The sequence below is a fragment of the Quercus robur genome, chromosome 4, assembly GCF_932294415.1.
Source record: "Quercus robur chromosome 4, dhQueRobu3.1, whole genome shotgun sequence".
Lineage (NCBI taxonomy): Eukaryota > Viridiplantae > Streptophyta > Magnoliopsida > Fagales > Fagaceae > Quercus > Quercus robur.
Genome location: NC_065537.1, coordinates 4707151 through 4726182, shown reverse-complemented (window position 1 = coordinate 4726182; position 19032 = coordinate 4707151). Strand labels below are relative to the sequence as shown.

Sequence of the window (19032 nt, the reverse complement as noted above, 5' to 3'; positions counted from 1 at the left end):
CATTGGTACTCTGAAATCCAAACCAAGGGGGGTTATTCATTGGTATTCTGATACCCAGCCAATGGAAGTTATTCATTGGTACTCCGATACCTAGTCACGGGAATATAGCATGACCAGAGTCATAAGATTGTTAAGAATATGAATTACATTTGAATATTTGAACTATTTTGAGTCCTTAAAACTACATACGTGATTTTGGAACTGTTTGAGTGTTTGAACTATTTTGAATCATTAAAACTGCTTAAGTATTTTTTTGGAACATATTGTAAGTTGTAGTTTTGATATATGGAAAACTGACTACTTTCTAAACCATCTATGATATATTTGTCAGATTAAAGTATGTGATCTATTTGCAACTTATTATTTTAAAACTATGAAACTCCTTAGTTATTTTTGAAAATCCATATTATATTGTAACTTTTAAAGACTCATATTACATCTTATTACTTTACAGATCTACTGCTTGATAGAACTTATTTGGACTTTGGTTACTTATTGAGAAGTCAACTCACCCCCTTTTTTTCCCTCCAGTTTCAGATTGTGAAGAATAGCAAGTTTTGGGTGTTTTGATGTTGTGTTGTGAGCAGGAAAGAAGCTTAGTGATTTTGGGATTGGATGGTCTTCTAATAGCTTTATATTTATTGGCCAATTGGCATTATGTACATGAGGTTTGAATTTTGTTCCTTTTAAATTATTGGAGATCTATTCATAATGAAATTGTTGAGGTATTTTGGATTTATTTGATTTAATTCTTTAGGATAAATTTTAGATACTAAGAAGGCCTTGCACACTTATAAGATGCTTACTTTATAAGCGTGTGTGTGGCAGTTGTCACGTACCTGTCTTTATAGTTGGGTTCGAGGCGTGACACAGAGTCTTTCTCACCCATTTGTCCCTTTAATTTCTTTGCTCCTTGCCTGCACTAGTGATTCAGGTTTATACATAATCAGTGTTTTTATTCATTTATTTCTTGCATTTGTTTGGTTACGCTAATTTCATTGTTTCCTACTTGATTGTTTTGGGTTTTGATTTTCTATGCTTTTGTTTAGTATTGGATTTCTGGGGCTAATGTTGCATGGCTTGTCATGTTAGTGGTCTGTATCAGTATTTGATGTATTTGCTTATATAAATTGTTGTGTTTTGCTTAGTGTTTAAGCAAAACTATATCCTAAATTGGAAAAAGAAGAAAGCATTAAGTTGAATCTTCATTTCGGTATCTAATTGATACTGCAAGCTGAATCTTTGTTTCGACTATAGGCATGTACATTGTGGCTTGGTTATATAGGAAAAGGTTTGGCTCTAAACATGTTGGGAGCCTTGGACTTCAACCATAAATAAGAAAATAATATGTGTCTTGTTATCTTCCTATCAGTGGTTGGAGCCCAATGCTCCAAGCATGTTCTAGAGCCAAACTTTGTCCAATCAAGTCCACAAACATGTTTTGGGGTGATTCCATTCAAATCCACAACTTTTCAAAAATAACCAATTTGGTCTCAATCATAATTTAGTCCCTAAAAATACAGTAGAAGAGTTTGAGTAATGTTGTTTGTGTTTTTTTTAAATACGTGTGAGTGAAAAAAATGTGTGAAAATGTATAATGTTGTTTAAAAACTGAAAATGAATCGTTAAACAACTCTATCAAACGGGCCTAATTTTTTAACTCTCCCTTGTCTCTCTTCTCCTCTCTGACCCAAACCTTTCTTCTCTCTTCTCACTCTAACCACCGATACATAATCGGCGAAACCAACAGCTACCGATCGGCAGTGAATCTTGGTTTCTTCACTACTGTATTTGAGGTTTGGCTTGGAGTAGGTTTGTTTTGGTATTTTTTGTGTGGGTTGGCTTTTTTTTTTTTTTTTTTTTGAATTGGTGGTGGTGGTTTTCTGTTTGTGGGTCTCGTTGATGATGGATTTGGGTTTGAGAAGAAATGGGTTTTGTTGAATTTTCTGGTGTTTCTAGGGTGGGTTTGTGAACCTTGAGTTGTTTAAGTGTTGTCTATTTTCTATGTATGTGAACTGTAGTTTGTGGGTAAGAATTCAAACCCAATCTCTCCTTTGTTTGGATACTTCTCAAATTTGGGCAAGCATTCTTCAAGGGACAATGACACTGATCTAGTGGTGGGGCCATCTCATGGCGTCGATAATGACAAATTTGGTTTCAACGATGGTGGTGCGTGGGTTTAATGGTTTGCGTGGCTGAAATTGGTTTGGTTTGGCCGTGGGTTTTTGAATTAGTTTGATTTGGGTAGATGTGACCATGGCTCTATGGTGGCTGGGTTCCTATTTATGGTTTTAGTTTGTGGTGGTGGGATTTGTAACGATGGTGGTGAGGCATTGGTTATGGTCTCAATGAGTATATTTGTGGGTTGTGATGGGTTTTTTTTGGGTGCAATTTGAGTTCGGACTTGTGGGTTATGTCGTGAATTGCGGTGTCTGTGGATTGTGGACCTTTGGTGTGTTGTGCTTTGGTGGTTGGGTGTCTTGCCATCTGAGTATTGGTAGTCATTATGGTTGTTTGAGAGGAAAAAGAGTTTGAGATAGAGTGAGAGAGAGAAGAAAGAGTCACAGAATATCTACCTGACTAACGTTGTTTAGGGACTAAGTTGTGGGGATATTTGCATACTAACATTGTGAAGAGATAGAATATAGTAAGTTAATACGGATTTGAAAGATTATTGGAAACTAGCATCTCGAGTTTTACAAACTCGAGTTCCATTTAAATCTCGAGGCTTAAAGACTCGCTTCCTGTTTGCTGAGTTTGCCACATAAATCTAAGTTTTTTACACTCGATCTCAAATAGATAAAAAAAAAGTTCAAAAAAAAAAAAAAAAAAAAAAAAAAAAAAAGAAAGAAAGAAAGAAACCCATAAGAAAGAAAGAAAGAAGAAGAAGATCCACAGCAAAGAAGAAGACCCACGGCACACACAAATCCAGTCTCCATCAAGCACTTCCCGATCATTGATCTATGGTACAGTTCATGATCTCCATCACTGACCAAACGATCTAAATAAATTACACATAACTCTTAAAGATGTGAATGATTTGAAAGAAAAAGCTATGGAAGAGAGATGAACAAGATTGAGACTTTTTGTTGATTTTTCAACCAAAACTACCTCAGCTGGTCTAATGCCTATGTGGGCATTGCTTGTTTTTTGTTGTCTTGGTTTGTATTGAAAATGGTCTTGTTGCTTTTTGGGTTTTGAAGGGTTGGTGCTAGAGATTGGTGGGGTTGGTTCTTGATTGGAGCTTCTTCTTTCTAAAGTCAAGTAGGTTTGTGGGGTTGACTAGAACTGGAGTCTAAAGACTCGAGTTCCACCTAGATTTCACGTGGAATTTTTATTCACATCAGCTGTCTCAAAACTCTGGAACTCGAGTTTTTAAAACTTGATTTGCTATTGAACTCAAGTTTTAAAAACTCGAGATGCTAGTTTTCCACTTTCTTTCACAACTTGTCAACTAACAAAATTCTTCTAATAATAAGGTTAAATAAAAAAATAAAATAAAAAATCCTAAGTTGTGCTTGGGACCAAATTGGTTAGTTTTGAGAAGTTGCGAACCTGGCATTACCCCAAACCTCAAGGGTAGTTAGTGAAATTTACCCTAAAATATAATACTCCCTCCGTCCTAATTTGTTTGTCCTTTTTAAAAAGTCAAACTTTTTAAGAGAACATCGTTTATTGTCTTGTCTGCCTTATAAAAATGTATAGGTTTACAAAACTACCCTTAAATAAATTTATCAGTTTTTTAAAAAATGTTATTCTTAATGAGGCAACTAAAAAGGTGCCCCAATTAAATTGATTTTTTTAAATATTAGTTAGTTTTCTTTTCAAATAGTTTTGAAAACAAAGTAGCTGTATGATAGGAGTATTAGTAAACTAATAATTTTTATTTTTAGAAACATGACAATATTTTGGGACATCCCAAAATAGAATAGAGAACAAACAAACTGGAACGGAGGTAGTATGATTTTTTTAGAGTAGAACTACAAAGCCTACAATCACTTCCTTTATTTGACTATTAAATTGTGTCCCTCCAAATGATGAACATACCACTACTTTAGGCTTTCTACAGTTTCTGTTGATACCCCACCCATATGCATAGCACCACCTATAATCTAGAAAAGATTAGCTTTTTTTTTTTTTTTTTAATTGTAGCTCACTGTGTCAATTGTTATAACAAGTTTGCAGTTTATTACAAAAGTTTATTATCATCCTTAAATTCTCCTTTTTTCACTTTTCTATTATGGGGAAGACGAATTGTTAGTAGTAACTCTGCTTATGGTTGGTAATGGTTTCTAATGACCAGGTCTATTCTAGTTGTCTTTTGGCAAAGAAATTCTTAGACTCTCAACAGGACAAATGCCAATAATTCTTCTTAATATTAATATCTGAAATTATTAACTTTCTTGTTTCGTCATTTATGACAATGTTATTTCTTAGTAGTCCATGCATTAAATTGTGACTGATATTTTGGCCCTTTGTTCTGCATAATTTTGCCTCTTCTTTTTTGTATTACTTTGAATGTATGATCCGTGATAATGGTGTAGACTCTCTTTTGGGATACATGCCATTGTATCATGATATGTGCACTGCTGCTATGATCACTCAGTTTTGCAGCTTCAAATATTCTGACTTCAACCTCTTTTGGGTGAACACATTTTTGTCTAGCAATGTTTCTTTGGAAAATGGCATATCAGATAGGATAAGAATCTGTTAGCTGTTAATTTCATTATGTCATATACAGAGTAGTTCAATTGATTGACATAAAGAAATTTTAACATACATTTGCATTTGGGGTTGAAAGATATATCTTGGTAGCATGATGGAGATTGTCTTAAAATGATATATGAGGCAAGTATGATGAAATGTCTAATTAAAGCTGGTATGTAATAAGAATTGAAATCGGATTGTGTATCATTCTGAGCTTTGCCTTGCAGTATTGCAGCAGTAGATTCCCTTTTTTCTTAAATTGATGTTGAAAAGTTATCTTGTAAAGCAATCGAGAATCAAAGTAAAACCAGAAAGTGTTCAATATCTTCTTGTTGGATGTCAGAGTAGAGCGACATGAATTTTGGCAAGAAATTCAAATTTCTACAAAAACAACCTTGAACTACCATCAAACTTACATTCGTAGTCTCTTTTTCATACAGTATCAAGCATCCTACTAAACTAGAATTGACTGACTATAGATGCTTATTTTGCTGATTAACTTGACTACTAGCATTGGTGAAAGTGGAACAAAACTTCTCGATTTGTAGGAATTAGATGGAAGTAGTGCACAGGATCTCACAGGAAAACAGTTCTTGAACGTTAAAAAGTCTACCCTTCTCTGTATTCAGGGGAGTTATTGAGTAAAGACAAAATCAAATGTTAACACAACGAAAATTTTCTTAGCGCAATTACAAATCATAATAGTTGTCAAAGTTGAGTTGAGTTATCAAATAAAATAACTATAAAACTTGGTTATTATATGCAACAAACAATTATTGAAATCAATATTTTTATTACCAATATGACTGTTTGAATGCTTTGTTGTACATAAAAGCTAAAAACTAAATGAATAAGTTAAAGGCAAACGGAAAATAAATTCCTCACTCATTAACATAAGCCTAAAAGTAGATAAGACTATTCATAAAAATATGTTTCCAAATGTGGCATTTATTTGAATCAAATTTGAGCCTCAGTACAGGCTTGAAAATTTTCTTTTTCTGCTGCAAGAATGGCCCATGGTCAAATAACCTAGCAAACATGCATCTTTTTAATTGGAGAGAGAGATGGAGAAACTTAAAAGGAGAGGATTCGTTGGCACGAGTGTAAATATATATTCTAGACTAGGTCGAAATGAGATTTGAAGCTTAATATAGTTTCGTATTACTGGTCCCAAGTATGTAAGCGTTTAATTTTAATTTAACCACAAGTCCACTTTTTGTAGGTTGAAAATTTGAAATAGAGTTAAATAGTTTTTTTTTTTTTTTTTTTTTTGGGAGAATAAAGCTGTGATTTCTATTAAAGGAGCAAAATCGACTTGAAATACAATATTAAAGTGTGTAGGAACATTACAACAAATTTTGAACGTGTATGTTCTAAATAGGTATGAATACCATAGCCCGATACTTTTTATTTTTTTGGATATTTTGATAGTTACAATAGTTACAACAATGGAAGACTTGAATCATATACATTTCTATTGAAAATATTCTTTTTGCTAACAACATGTCTCATGTCCAACAACTTATTGTGGGCCATTAATATTGTTATTTTTTATTTTTTATTTTTATTTTAAATAGAATTTTAAACTATGACGTCTGCTTTTGATAATTGTGCTCATTATCATCAGTCCAAGACACCAATCAGTTTCTAAGACATTAATATTGTTAGTTGATACAATAGCATTCTCCAATATCTCCATCTCCATTACTTGGCCTTGAATTTGAAAGTGTGAAACAATATATGAAAACTTGGAACCATCATATTTGAGAATAGGGCATCTTATCCCAGAGTATGTGCCTTTATTTAGATTCTTTCTATTTTGGAAAATTTTATCCAAACTGGATCCATTAAGTCATTGACAATCCTGTTTCACATTTAAGTAATATATAATCTATATTACAAGAATTGGATCAAAGAGCGTCCAATAAATTGATTAGAACTAAAATCCATCCAATCAAAAGAGGATTCTTTATTTGTCTTCCCCTGTGCTTTTTGCAGAAATAAAAATGCTGAGAGATATGTCACTAAATTGTTTCTATAAAACCAATCATTCATCTATAATGATGTTCACTCTTGTTTGGTTTTTGTACAAGGACAGACCACAGATGATCATCTCTTACAGAATGGAGCAGTTCCCTTGATCCCTACTGAGAAAAAGAAAAATTCATGTGTCATAAGAACTGAAAATTCTCTGATTTCAATTTAGAAGTGAGAAGATGCATACTTCTTTATGTCCTCATAATTGCCCAATGCTTGCATGAATTTAAGCCAAAGTGGACCTGTTTCCTGAAGATTCACATTCTTTGGCCCTGAAATGTAAGCCTGAACAACAAACTGTGGAGTCCTTTCCCTATTTACAACCATTGAATAAGAAATGAGTTGCTAGTTGCTTAGGAAATATTATTGCAGACAACAAATCTCACACAGCTAAATGAAACTTTTTGTAGTCAGAAGGCTTACCTCCCTTCATATTCTGATAACCAAACCAAATAGGCTGCACCAAAGTACATAGACACGAACGGCTTGGTTAGATCATCAGCTGAATCAACTCTATAAGCCCTGTAGCCCAATTCCCTATACACAAGAAGAAGTTCAAGAAATGCAGACATTTGTTTAAAATATATATATCACAAACGGCTTTGTTTCTTGTGACAATCACAAGATTTTTTTTATTTTTTTTAAGTCTATCTTTGACAGTCATTTGAAATGCAGGCATACTAGGTTCAAATTACATGGCCTAATTGCATTGATTAGTCAATATCAATCTAGTAAACACTCCACTTGCATGGATGAACTTAGTCAATACAGACACTAAACAAGGTTAAAATCAAATTAATTCATATTGATAAGATGTCCCAACACCCCCAAAAGGAGCCAAAGTAATCAAATTTCTTGTTAAGATTGGCCAAAAGGTGAAAGTAAATCAGATGCTAAGTATGTTTATGTCACATACATGTAAAGCCAGAAAGCTGTCGAATAGTCAATTCCCATTATTCCAGTACGTGGTCCAACTCCATTTACAAAACGCAGGCTAACGACTTCCGCAAGAGCACAAAGACATGTCTGTACAGAAAGTTAAGTTTCAGGAAAAAACGAATTACCAAAAAAAAAAAATGTACAATAAGCAGAAGAATGGTACGGAAGACAGAAAAAGTTGGGATTAAAATTTAAAATATATATATCCAGGAAACTGATACACCAAACCAAAATGCCAGATAGCTTAATTATGTTCTTGGTTCCCTAGCTCCAGGGAATCTCCAAATTTTGTTTAAAGAAAGGAATATTAATATTAAAGTTCTCCACATCATAGAAACCCAGAAAAATCAATGACCTCAACTTGGAAACTGCTAGGTCAAGCCTGAAAGATCACAGATCCAACAGATGACTTTGCAACATGCAGCATTGGTTGGGGAAAACTAATATAGTATAAATTTACAGTTTTTTTTTCTTGCCCCATCCTACTGCTGATATAGAGTAACACTTCAAGATTTACCATTGTCAAGAAAAATCCTTCAAAAAATACTCTAGCAATATAGTAGAATGCAATTAAAAAATCACCACAGGATACAGTGAATGGGAAGATTGATGCTTGATTTATAAGAAATAAGGAAATATTATATGCTTGCACAATATACAAACAGAAAACTTGAAGTGAGAGCTTGAAAGGGAAAGTGCATTTTCAATTTTACAGTAAATGAAGAATTTCATGAAAAACATGAATACAAATTATTAAATTATCCAAAAAGAAATGAAAATGTTTATTTGGCATATTCTCTTAAACTCTATAGTTTATGGTATGCAACAAGCCAACAATTTGATGAACCTACATTGCACAATGTCACACATGATAAGGGCTAGACATGACCGTAACATACCTATTCTCAAAAATAAAATAAATAAAAAAACTGCCATGACCCAACATGCCAACAACAAAAATCCCTTTAAGGTGAGGGGGGCATGAACCTAACTTATAAGTTGCAATGTAATGAAAAACTAAAGAGACTTGTTTGTAACAAGAACAAATTGAAACATCACACACCACCCCACATCACAATTCACAAGGACTTGAAATATCTCTAACAGGCTAAAACTAAAATAATTAAGAGAAAGAAAAAGATCACGGAAATAACCTAGACACAGCATTCTAGAGTGTGTGCATGATGGTCTGCATATGCACATTTTATGCATATTACAAAAAAAAAAAATTTAAAAACTATATTGGAGTTTTTGCCCCTACAATCTTGTTTTGGAACACTCTCAAACTAAAATATATTGTCAAGAACTCTCATCAATAAGAACACCACTACTACTGGTAAAACCAAATTTTCTACATTATGTCATACACATTTTGAGTATTTTAGGTATGTGTCTGCATCTCGTGTATAAAAGTTCCCTCTGTATCCCACAGTGAGGCACTGCGTCATTCCTCAAATTAGGATTTTCTTTTTCTTTTTCATGCTGGACACTCTCATCTATGTTAAATATGCAGCTGTTTCTAAACTTTTCTCAACCAAAAAAAAAAAAATGCTGCAGTATCTTACATGTATCTGAAACAGCCATTCTCTGAATATAGGGCAGAATAAGTGAAGACTAATATATATATATATATATATATATATGTATCAAGGAGATTTTTCAATTAAGAAAAGCAAAAATATAAACAAATTATAGTAATGAAAAAAAAAAAATTACTACAATGATCGTGATTATAAAGTCACATAACACCATCTCCATTACAAGATCCACAGAATTTTTCTAGTAAGTGCATACTTACAGGTTTCATATGTTTTGTGAGGAAGTGTTTGGTCAAAATGATTTCTGCAACTGCCTGCAAGAAAATTTCAATATCACTGAGGGTGACATGTTACATTCATATAAGTTTTGATTGTGGAACAGCAATATAAGAATTACGGGTATGATTAAGATATTAAACTGAGCCATTATCATTATCTACATCTTATCTTAAAATTAAAATTAAAATGCAAATCAGTATAACTTCCCACGTTTTAGCAATACATAATAACTATATTAAGATCAAATGAACTTTATATTTTTGATAAATTCAATACTTTAATGCCCCACTCAGTTACGAACTTTATAAATAAAGTCATTCATCAAATCCATCCCATCTATTTCATGAAAAGTAGAATATAAATGTGTTTGCTTATAATTATTAAGCAATTTAGCAAACAAAATCAGAATGTGGTAGGTTAAGTATGAAGAAATTCTTAACAAATATGCATTATTGACCTAATAATTAACAAACTTTAGGAATGTTCACTCTAATGGATTCTTACCTTTAGTTCCACCCGTGAAAGATAGGGTCTCTTTTTGTTATCATGGGAAAAGCGCACTTTTCCCCGTATCTCTCCCGATTTAGTCCACTCTTTCAGGACCTCAGGATGGCTCCACAATTCTTCCATGTCTTCTGGAGAAGCTTTGGTGTCCCAATATGAGTATACACCTGCTTCCTCATCAGAGACACAAAGGAGATTGTCCATTTTAGTAACAAAAATAAAAATGAAAGTATAAATGAAAAAAAAAAATCCAAATATAGAGGAATCCTAGCAAGACTAGGAAGTTAATGACAAAATCTGCATGATTTGAAGTTGAAAAAATGTAAGGACAACTAAAGAAGCATTAATGATTAAACGTTAGAACACACTAAATATTTTTTAAAGGGTGCATTGGTCATCCAGGTCATTTGTATTTGTTATGATTTCAGAGATAATTTTGTTTTTCCAATGAAAAATTCTAATCCGTATGAGCATAATTTGTACCAAAGAAGTATTAGTATAATTTGATCTTTAGCAGTCATCTAGCATGTTCTGTTTTGTAAATAGCATCTTTTACTTTATTTGCACTGCATCACTGATTAAAGAATAATAAATACGCACACTAGAACAAGTCAGCTAGCATCGTATTAATGCTTCTTGATTTACTTTACTCTAAAAATTATAGAAACCTCCTTTTCTATCTTTATGTATTCCCATTAAAAGCAGTAAATTGGGAAGTTTATAAAATTACAAAGGAAGTAAAAATGCTAACTTTATTGATATAGAAGTATAAGGTTTAAACGGTGATAGGTAGATTCAAATGTTAAGAACTCTGCAAAATATTGATTATGTTGTTACTAATGACAAGACAAGGAATGGCAGACAATGAGCTTTAGCGCAAACAGCAATTCCTCCCCAATAAGAATGGGGTACAACACAAGATCATGGTTTCTTGATCCATTTCATTTTTCTGTAAATTACCAACCATAAGAAAAAAGCGACAGCACTTTGCTTCACCATCTCCGTAGTTCTTTTGAATTATGACCCATCTTAATATATAAAAAATAAAAAATAAAAAAAAATAAAAATTTACAAAAATAGAGTAAAATGTTAAGAACTCAATGATTATAACATGATCAAATAAGCAATTTGAAAGAAAATTGCCTCAAATTCCTATTTTGATTTTCTTTAAGTGGAAGGAAAGTCTACTCCTTATAAAAGAAGTAATTTGGTATTGTATTCATAGAATGGAGAGATGTCTAATACCTATCAAACAATGCACGTTGACAGTTTCAGCTCATATGATACCACTCAAACAATGCATGTTGACAGTTTCAGCTCATAGATAACTATACAAAAGCCGTGCATGAAAAATAAAGTAACTGGATAAAGAACAACCTGTGGGCTTTGAATTGGGTGGAGGGGAAGAAGCATATGGAGGTGAAGCAGTAGCAGAACCAGGTGGAGGTGTAGGAGCAGCAGAAGCAGAAGCAGAAACATCTCGACCATCTTCAAAAAATTTTCTGAAAAAAGATATGATAAAAAAGCAATCAGTTTCAGATAACTCAGAGTTTATTAAAGTGATCTTACAAGACACTGATTTTTCATAAAAGTATTCTACTTTGCAGTAATGCAGTTACATGTGTAGCAATTATAAATATTGAGCATGACATTCCTTAGCACCATGCCACATGCTAACTCACATTTTTTCCGCAATAACTAGATATTAGTGTTATGAATAAATAAATGAAGACAAAACAAAGCTTTTACCCACTCATTGAGAGAAAGGAAAGATAGGAAATGTTCAATCATATCCAGAAAATTGTCATTACTTATTCATCAAACATACCACATACCCACATCCTGGTGATGCACACAACATATTTCCACTGGTCCTCTTACCGGTGATCTAAATATTTTTCAAAATGATAGGCTTGTCATAAATACAAATCATCATAATGAAGAGCAAACAACCACCTGGATGGAAGACTTTCTTTGACACAAAGATACCGTTTCCAATATGGCAAAGTTGACTTATGAGTTGCCTTTTTCGTACCACCTTTATATGCCCTAATTATGAACTCTTCAGTTCTCTCTCTGCAGATAGGAAGCATTAATATCTTATCACTCAAGAAACTCAATATGGTAATCAAGTCAACTATTGCTATTAAATGTCATTTGCACACAAACGGATATATTAGGAGCCACAAACATGAAAGGAAGATGGATCAACCAGACCAATATTTGGTAACTTACTTTTGGTCATAATTTGATAGCCATTTCATGTAGGCAGCACCAAGATATACGCTTACAAAAGGCCAGTACAGAAGCTCTGGATTCCTTACCACTTCATACGACCTGTAACCCAACTCACTGCAAGCAAGTTGCAGTTTCACCCAACCAAAATAATATTAAAAGTGCATAAACAAATATTGTCAACCTTTACACATTTGAAAGAGGATCAGGACATGCAGTTAGTACTTGAACAGCCACTTTGCAGATTCTATTGAAAGTTGCATGATCCCTATGGTAGGCTCCTTATTCTTTTTGTCAGACCGAACAGCAAGAGGCTGTCTGTCGCTTTCAAGTTCAGCAATAGCACATATCATGTCCTGTAACAAGGAAAGGATAGTCAAACATGGAAAACTCAAATCGAATTGCAACTAACACTTACTCGGTAATTTTGAAAAAAAAATTGCTTCATTTGTCAATTCACACAAAAGTTACACTCTACTTCAAAGCCATAGATGGAATCAAAAGCAAATTTTTAAGTTTTTGAATTGCACTGCCTGCTTTTGAATTACATAGTGTTTAAGCTTTTCCACTTCTCACTAATGACATTTAAGAGGAAATCCAAAATAAGCCTTGATAATCATGGTTAGAAATATGGCATTAAGTGAAAAGGAGCACAAACTTATGTACTCAAGATTCTTTCATTGTTCTCAACTATAGTATATATATCAGAAAATTAGAGTCATTACTAACATTACAATAGAAGTCAATGATTCAATTTGAATTATATGTTTCTGTAAAAAAGGAAGTCGAAGAAAAGTTCCTTGGAAGACTAGATGGACATCATTGGGCCCAAGTATGGTCAAGCTGATTGATGCTTTAACTGGAACATACATTCTCACTTTTGTCACATAATCAGCTCAAAGTTATGAACAACCTGTGTTAGCCACATATGACATGGGCATGCACAGGTGTTAGGCATGCATATTGTAGGAAGGTACGAATACCTGACTCCAACTAACATAGAATCTTACCAGCTATACGTGTGTGTGCAAGCATGTGTCTATGCTTTGCTTTCAATAAACTTAGCCAAAAATTACTTCCAAAAGGACCAGGAAGAGGCCCAAATGCACTTCTGCTGAATACATGTTCGCACTCTCATTTATATTTGCTTTATGTGAAAGATGCATTAGATTGGCTCCAACCTCAAATTTCACAAAGTTCAAGTATTAGAATCCTTATTTTCATTTCAATTTGAGGATGAAAATTTGATCACCAATGTCTGGTAATGATGAGTATTTTATTAGTCATTTGTATCTTCTTTACAGGACTAAACCATCAAAATTATATTCTCCATCAACATTCTCTTACTTAAGCAGGTCTTTGATGAAGCATTCAATAAAGATACCATAAATCATTCTCAAATTTGATTCTTCTTCACTAAGACAGCCATGACATAGATTATAAAAGGCAAAGGCTTTAGAAATAAAGTTGATTCATGTTGCTAATTCTGTCAACTTCAAACCTCCCAAAACAAAATTATGGATAATTATACACAAGTAGGTGACCAGTGATAATGGAACAAAAGGAATGCAGAGAACTTTGATCCACAAGCCAAGCCAGGAGAGCAGTTAACTTAGAACTTTAAAAACATAGTTTCATCATAATTCCTGGAAGTATGCTAGACTAGCACTGTTCGATCTTCGCCATGGTGATAGCAAAGGCATTTTAAGATGAGTAATTACCTAACATAAATTTGTTAAAGACAGCTATTTTTCCCCAATCAGATGTCAAGAACTTCGAAGATGATATATTTATACATATGCTTAGTCAAGAGGGACAAAATAAGAATAGGTTATGGAAATGACCGTGAGAGAAGAAAAAGAGACTATACATGGATATATCGCATAGACTTAGATATGTGACAAAAGTAAATTGTCATTGATATTGGCCAAAGGTGAATTATAATTATAAAGCTAACAGAAATAAGTAAACAAATGAAAAATAAGAGACTGAAGACAAGGGAAGGCCAATAGGACATAAACAAGTTTAGTAAAAGTTCACTTGTCACAACTTAAGTGATGACAAGATATCGAAAGAACATAAAAGAAGAATATAATCCTGTTTTCTGATCATCTACAAAAATCTAAGAAAATATAGGTGCATTTGGTAGTAATTCATTTTCATAATGATGCAAATGGTGCCAAGAGTCTTGTAGTTTAACTAACACTTCCTAAAGTTTCCAATAGAGATTTTTAAGTTTCAAATTCCCCCTCCCCCAACTATTAAACTGTCAAAAATATTATGATGCAAGTGATAACAGATACCAACCAATCAACCATTCATCCTAAGGCCAAACACATATCACAAATGAATACCATTAAAGCACTTTAGTAATGCATCAACCAATCTTAAGGGCAGGAAAGTAGAAACTGAAAAGAAGAGAGATCATTTGCAGACATTAAATCCACACTATGAATAGTTTGCAGCAAATACTAAGCTTTTAGACAAAAAGTTCCCCTGCTTAATCAGTTGACCATTATTTATGGCTTCATAATCTGTTTAGTTTCTATAATCCTGAAACCATCTCCCACGGTGTTTTCTGTAAAACACTGCACTTTTCTTTTGAACAAATGAGAATAGATGCCAATTTAAAGATCCAAACAATGATTTTAAACAATTAAATGCACATGCACACACGCACACACACACACACATTCAGATATATATTCAAGTCCAACTGATGATTTAGCATTTAAACAGAAGTAACTCTTTGAGTAGGGTGACATTTTTGAAAAGAAGATGTACCAGATCTATCTGTGAATTGAAATGCCTGGAGGTAGTAATCTCAGCCACAGCCTAGAAAAATATCATAACAAATTAAAATTAGATAACAAATATTAATGTTGCATCTAAACATATCACAATGAAGATCAAGAAATATCAACTTAAACTTATCACATGACCTTTTTTTCCTGAAATATTGGAGGGTTATCATTTCAAGATGAAATTAAGCTTTCAGAAAACCAAAATATAATTTTGAACCAAGTCAAATCCAAAAGTAAGAATAATATAATTATAGAACATATGTTACTTTAAAAGATGACTAACAGTTACTATGATTTTCTCCATAAAAGAAAGAAATTTGGTTAACCTTCATCTCGATCTGTGTCAAAAAAGGTTGTCCGTCTGGATCACGTGATAGGTGAACTTTCTGGTCTCTAGACTCTCCAGCATCTAACCATTCATTGCTTACTTCAGGAATATTCCACATTGCTTCCATGTCGGAAGGGTCAATGCAATCATCCCAATATTTGAAGCTGACAGCCATCATAGCAATACTATGGAATTTTTCCTAAAACATATGACAATGAAAACAAGAGCAATTCAGTGTGCAGTAATGCACAAAGTATTAACAAAATGTATAATATGTGTTTGTATGTGTGCATTACATAAACGAAGGTGAAAGACATATGTGCAAGAAAATAAATAAAAAATAAAAAATAAACCATAATTCCTTCAAATCCACACCTCTAAAAATACAGGTTAATAATTACTAACATAAGTCTGAAGCTTCCCATTAGGTAGTTATTTGTAAGTGGCCCTTAAAATTATTTGCTATCAATGGACCACCAAAAAATGCACTAAAATAACTTTTAACAACATTAAAAAGGTTGGATAGAATGTGTAATTCTGCCATTAGGTTGTTAAGTACCTCCAAATTTCCACGGATGTGGAAGCTCATATCAGCTCCAAATTCATGAACGTTCATTAAATTACCTTGACCCTTATTTAGTTCTAGGAAAGAAGAAAGAAAGGAAAATTTTTGCATAAAAAGATAAATCCATTTTCAAATTTCTCCTTCTTCTACCATATTCTTTTAAGAGCAAAAACACTAAGAAGAAAATTGAATACAGATAAACATAAAGCAATCAGGACTTGTCATGTAACAAAAGGAGCCTAAAATTAAATTGACAAAGCCAGATGACCACTTAGAAGAAAGATGTATAAACAACACACTTTCTTTAGGATTGAGAGCACAATACAGGCATAGTAATGAGGAGACAAATCCCAAATAAGCAAATCATTACCCACAAGCAGACCTTCTACTAGACAGAGAGCACGAGGTGCATTTAGATATACTGCAAGCTGAAATCATAACTTTGAACTCTAAATTATTTAATGAAATTTCTGTTTTCCATATAATTTTCTGGGAACCAATATTGATAAATGAAATTCCTCCTTTTTTAGCATATGCGTGTTGGTGTCAACTTCTTTGAAAATCTCTCCAACAGAGAAAATGCCATTCAAAAATGAGAAATTATTCAAGAAGAACCATTATTATTAGTTCACCTCTCCTGGTAGCAGAGGCCCCAAATCCAAATCTATTTGCATTGTTGTACCAACATATTTGAAATTCTCTCTAAATTCCAAACACCCAAACTCCACAACCAATAAATCATGAATTTCAGGTTCCACAAAATCCAGTCCAAATTAAACCCATTTCCCATACACATTCATGCCATGCCTCCATTTGTTCAATCCGCTCATCCCTAACACTAAATTCTGAAAGCCAAATCAAACACCTCCCCCTAGTGATCTCCCCTCCCATAACCTTTATCATTGCAAATGACACAAAACATCATACCCAATGCACAAAACTCCCACCTCTATGGGGTTTGGGAAAGGCATTGGTAGGCGACCTTATCCTCAATTTTTTGGAGATTCCGGGACTCGAACCCACAACATGTTGCTTTGGATGGAAGGCACTTGTCATTATATCAAGGCCCAGCCTCATGCAAATGACACAATGTCAAAAATAAATCACACCCAAAGTAAATACAACATATTTTCATATGCAATCAAGAAAACAAACATTTTACACAAAATACCAAACGAAGCAACCCCATTGGCTCACACAAAAGACACAGATAAAACAAACCCCAAAAGTGTACAACATGGTTGCATCCCATTATGTTAATACCAAAAACTTTTAAACCCAAAAAAAAAAAAAAAAAAAAAAATAAGCAATAACATTAACATCCCAGATACACAAACACACAGAAATGGAGGAGAAAAGAGGAAGAGGGGGATTACCGGAAGGGACTACAATGGGTAGGAGGAAAAGGTTTTCCTCCTAAGCAGCTTGGTTATGAAGAAAACGACAATGAGAATGAAAAACAACAATGACTAAGAAAAGAATGAAGAGAAATGAAAAAAAATGGGTATTTTGTGGATGGGGCACTTGAGGTTGATGGTGGACCATTGTTGTTGCTTGCCGGGAATGTTGGTGAAAAAGGACCGTTAGTTGCAGAGGTTGTCAGAGTGTGACACTTGGCTCGCCATGCTGTCCAGTCTTAGATTGTAAGGCAATTTTTTTTTTTTTTTTAGATGAAAGATAGAATGTAAGGCAAATTTGGACATTGATGGTTTTTTTTTTTTTCTTTTTTTAAAATAAATTTGTTGATACAAAATGTTCGAGAATGTTCCTAAAAAAAATTAAATGAATTAATTAAATACAATAAAATTATGAACACACAAAAAAAAAAAAAAATGCAATTTTAATATATTTTTTTAAGAGGATTGCTTGTATGGTGGTAGGCAAATTTGGACACTGATTCAATCTTCTTCTTTTTTTTTCTTTTTTAAAATAAATTTTTTTGATATTTTAAATGTTGGAGTATTTAAATATTATAAATATTTTAAATGTTCCTAAAAAATAAATGAATTAATCAAATACAATAAAATTAGGATCAAAACAAAATTTCACAAAAATTTCAAAACATCCTTCAATTTGCGTACAACCTCACCACCTGGACCAGGAACAATCAGCAATTTCAATTTTTTATTTTAAGGCATCATGTTGGTAGTCAAATTTAAAAGTATTGTGAAATTGTGATGAATTTTTGTTGTGACTATAGAAGGACTTAATTCAATAATAAATTGGTAAATTATATGTGAAGAAGTGAGAATTTCAAGTGGTAATTGAGTTTAAGTGAGAAATTAATATTTTAGTAAAAAGTTGAATGGAAGAGAGAATAAATTTATGAGCGATTGAAATTACTACTTGCCTATAAAATACCCTAAAATCTCATATTTGGGCCATCCAAATATATGGTGTGATGCATATGATTGCAAACTAATAATATAATTGATAGTGATGATAGATGAGGCTCAAATTCAAGTAAATTGAGTTAGTTACATATGGTCAAAGACTTTTAAAATATATACAAATAGTCAATTTTGTTAAATTAAATATATTTCAAATCATCATCTCAAAAAAAAAAATTATATTTCAAATCAGATATTTGAGGCCTCAATTAAGTCAACATACAGATCAACAATTTTGACCAATCGCCTATAATGTTTCTACACAAAGTTTTGGACACAAGACTCCTAAAAATTCTGCTATTGTATTTTTTAGATATGATAAAATAGATTCTTACCACCCCATGAAGATCACTATTTATCATTAAATTAAAACATTAATCGCATTTTCTGTGTTGATCTGTATTGCAATATTATTCAATACAGCTGAACAATAGGGAAGATTACAAAACGTGTTTTTAGGAATTTTTCCTAGTCAAGTTTGTTTGTTTGTTTGTTTTTTTAGTTATAAAAAGTGACAAAGAAACATTCAAGTCTAAACTATTTACAGTTAGAAGAATTAAGCGATGTTACTGAAGCACAAAATTCTTAGCTTCTTGGCTAAGGTTTTAGTAATTGGAATTAATCATGTTCTTATCTTCACCATCATTTAAGCTAACTAATTATATTGAAATCATAATAATTCATAAAAAGTAGACCCTGACAACAT

At 32.8% G+C, this 19032-nt stretch overlaps 1 protein-coding gene across 2 annotated transcripts; it reads right to left on the bottom strand.

Annotated features, from left to right (window-relative positions):
- Positions 1-6467: 6467 nt before the first annotated feature.
- Positions 6468-17478, bottom strand: LOC126720400 (uncharacterized). 2 transcript variants are annotated; one of them, XM_050422835.1, is made up of 13 exons: positions 17313-17478; positions 15370-15570; positions 15024-15074; positions 12465-12595; positions 12240-12356; positions 11961-12080; positions 11382-11506; positions 10005-10171; positions 9482-9535; positions 7661-7770; positions 7168-7281; positions 6932-7057; positions 6468-6851 (listed from the first exon to the last, which is right to left on the bottom strand). In XM_050422835.1, exons 2-13 carry the CDS (start codon positions 15547-15549, stop codon positions 6824-6826), a joined length of 1323 nt encoding a protein of 440 aa, XP_050278792.1. In that variant the 5' UTR covers positions 15550-15570; positions 17313-17478; the 3' UTR covers positions 6468-6823. The 2 variants fall into 2 exon arrangements, with proteins under 2 accessions (XP_050278792.1, XP_050278791.1); XM_050422834.1 differs by having other exon boundaries at positions 6468-6854; positions 17313-17475.
- Positions 17479-19032: the final 1554 nt, after the last annotated feature.

What these genes read in the sequence shown, in the direction of transcription:
- LOC126720400 (XM_050422834.1), bottom strand. Translation starts at nt 15,549, where the DNA reads ATGATGGCTGTCAGCTTCAAATATTGGGATGATTGCATTGACCCTTCC. An exon ending in TCTGCAAAGTGGCTGTTCAA is followed by an intron (nt 12,357 to 12,464) that starts GTACTAACTGCA and finishes ACTTGCTTGCAG; the next exon opens with TGAGTTGGGTTACAGGTCGT. An exon ending in TCACAAAACATATGAAACCT is followed by an intron (nt 7,771 to 9,481) that starts GTAAGTATGCAC and finishes CTTTCTGTACAG; the next exon opens with ACATGTCTTTGTGCTCTTGC.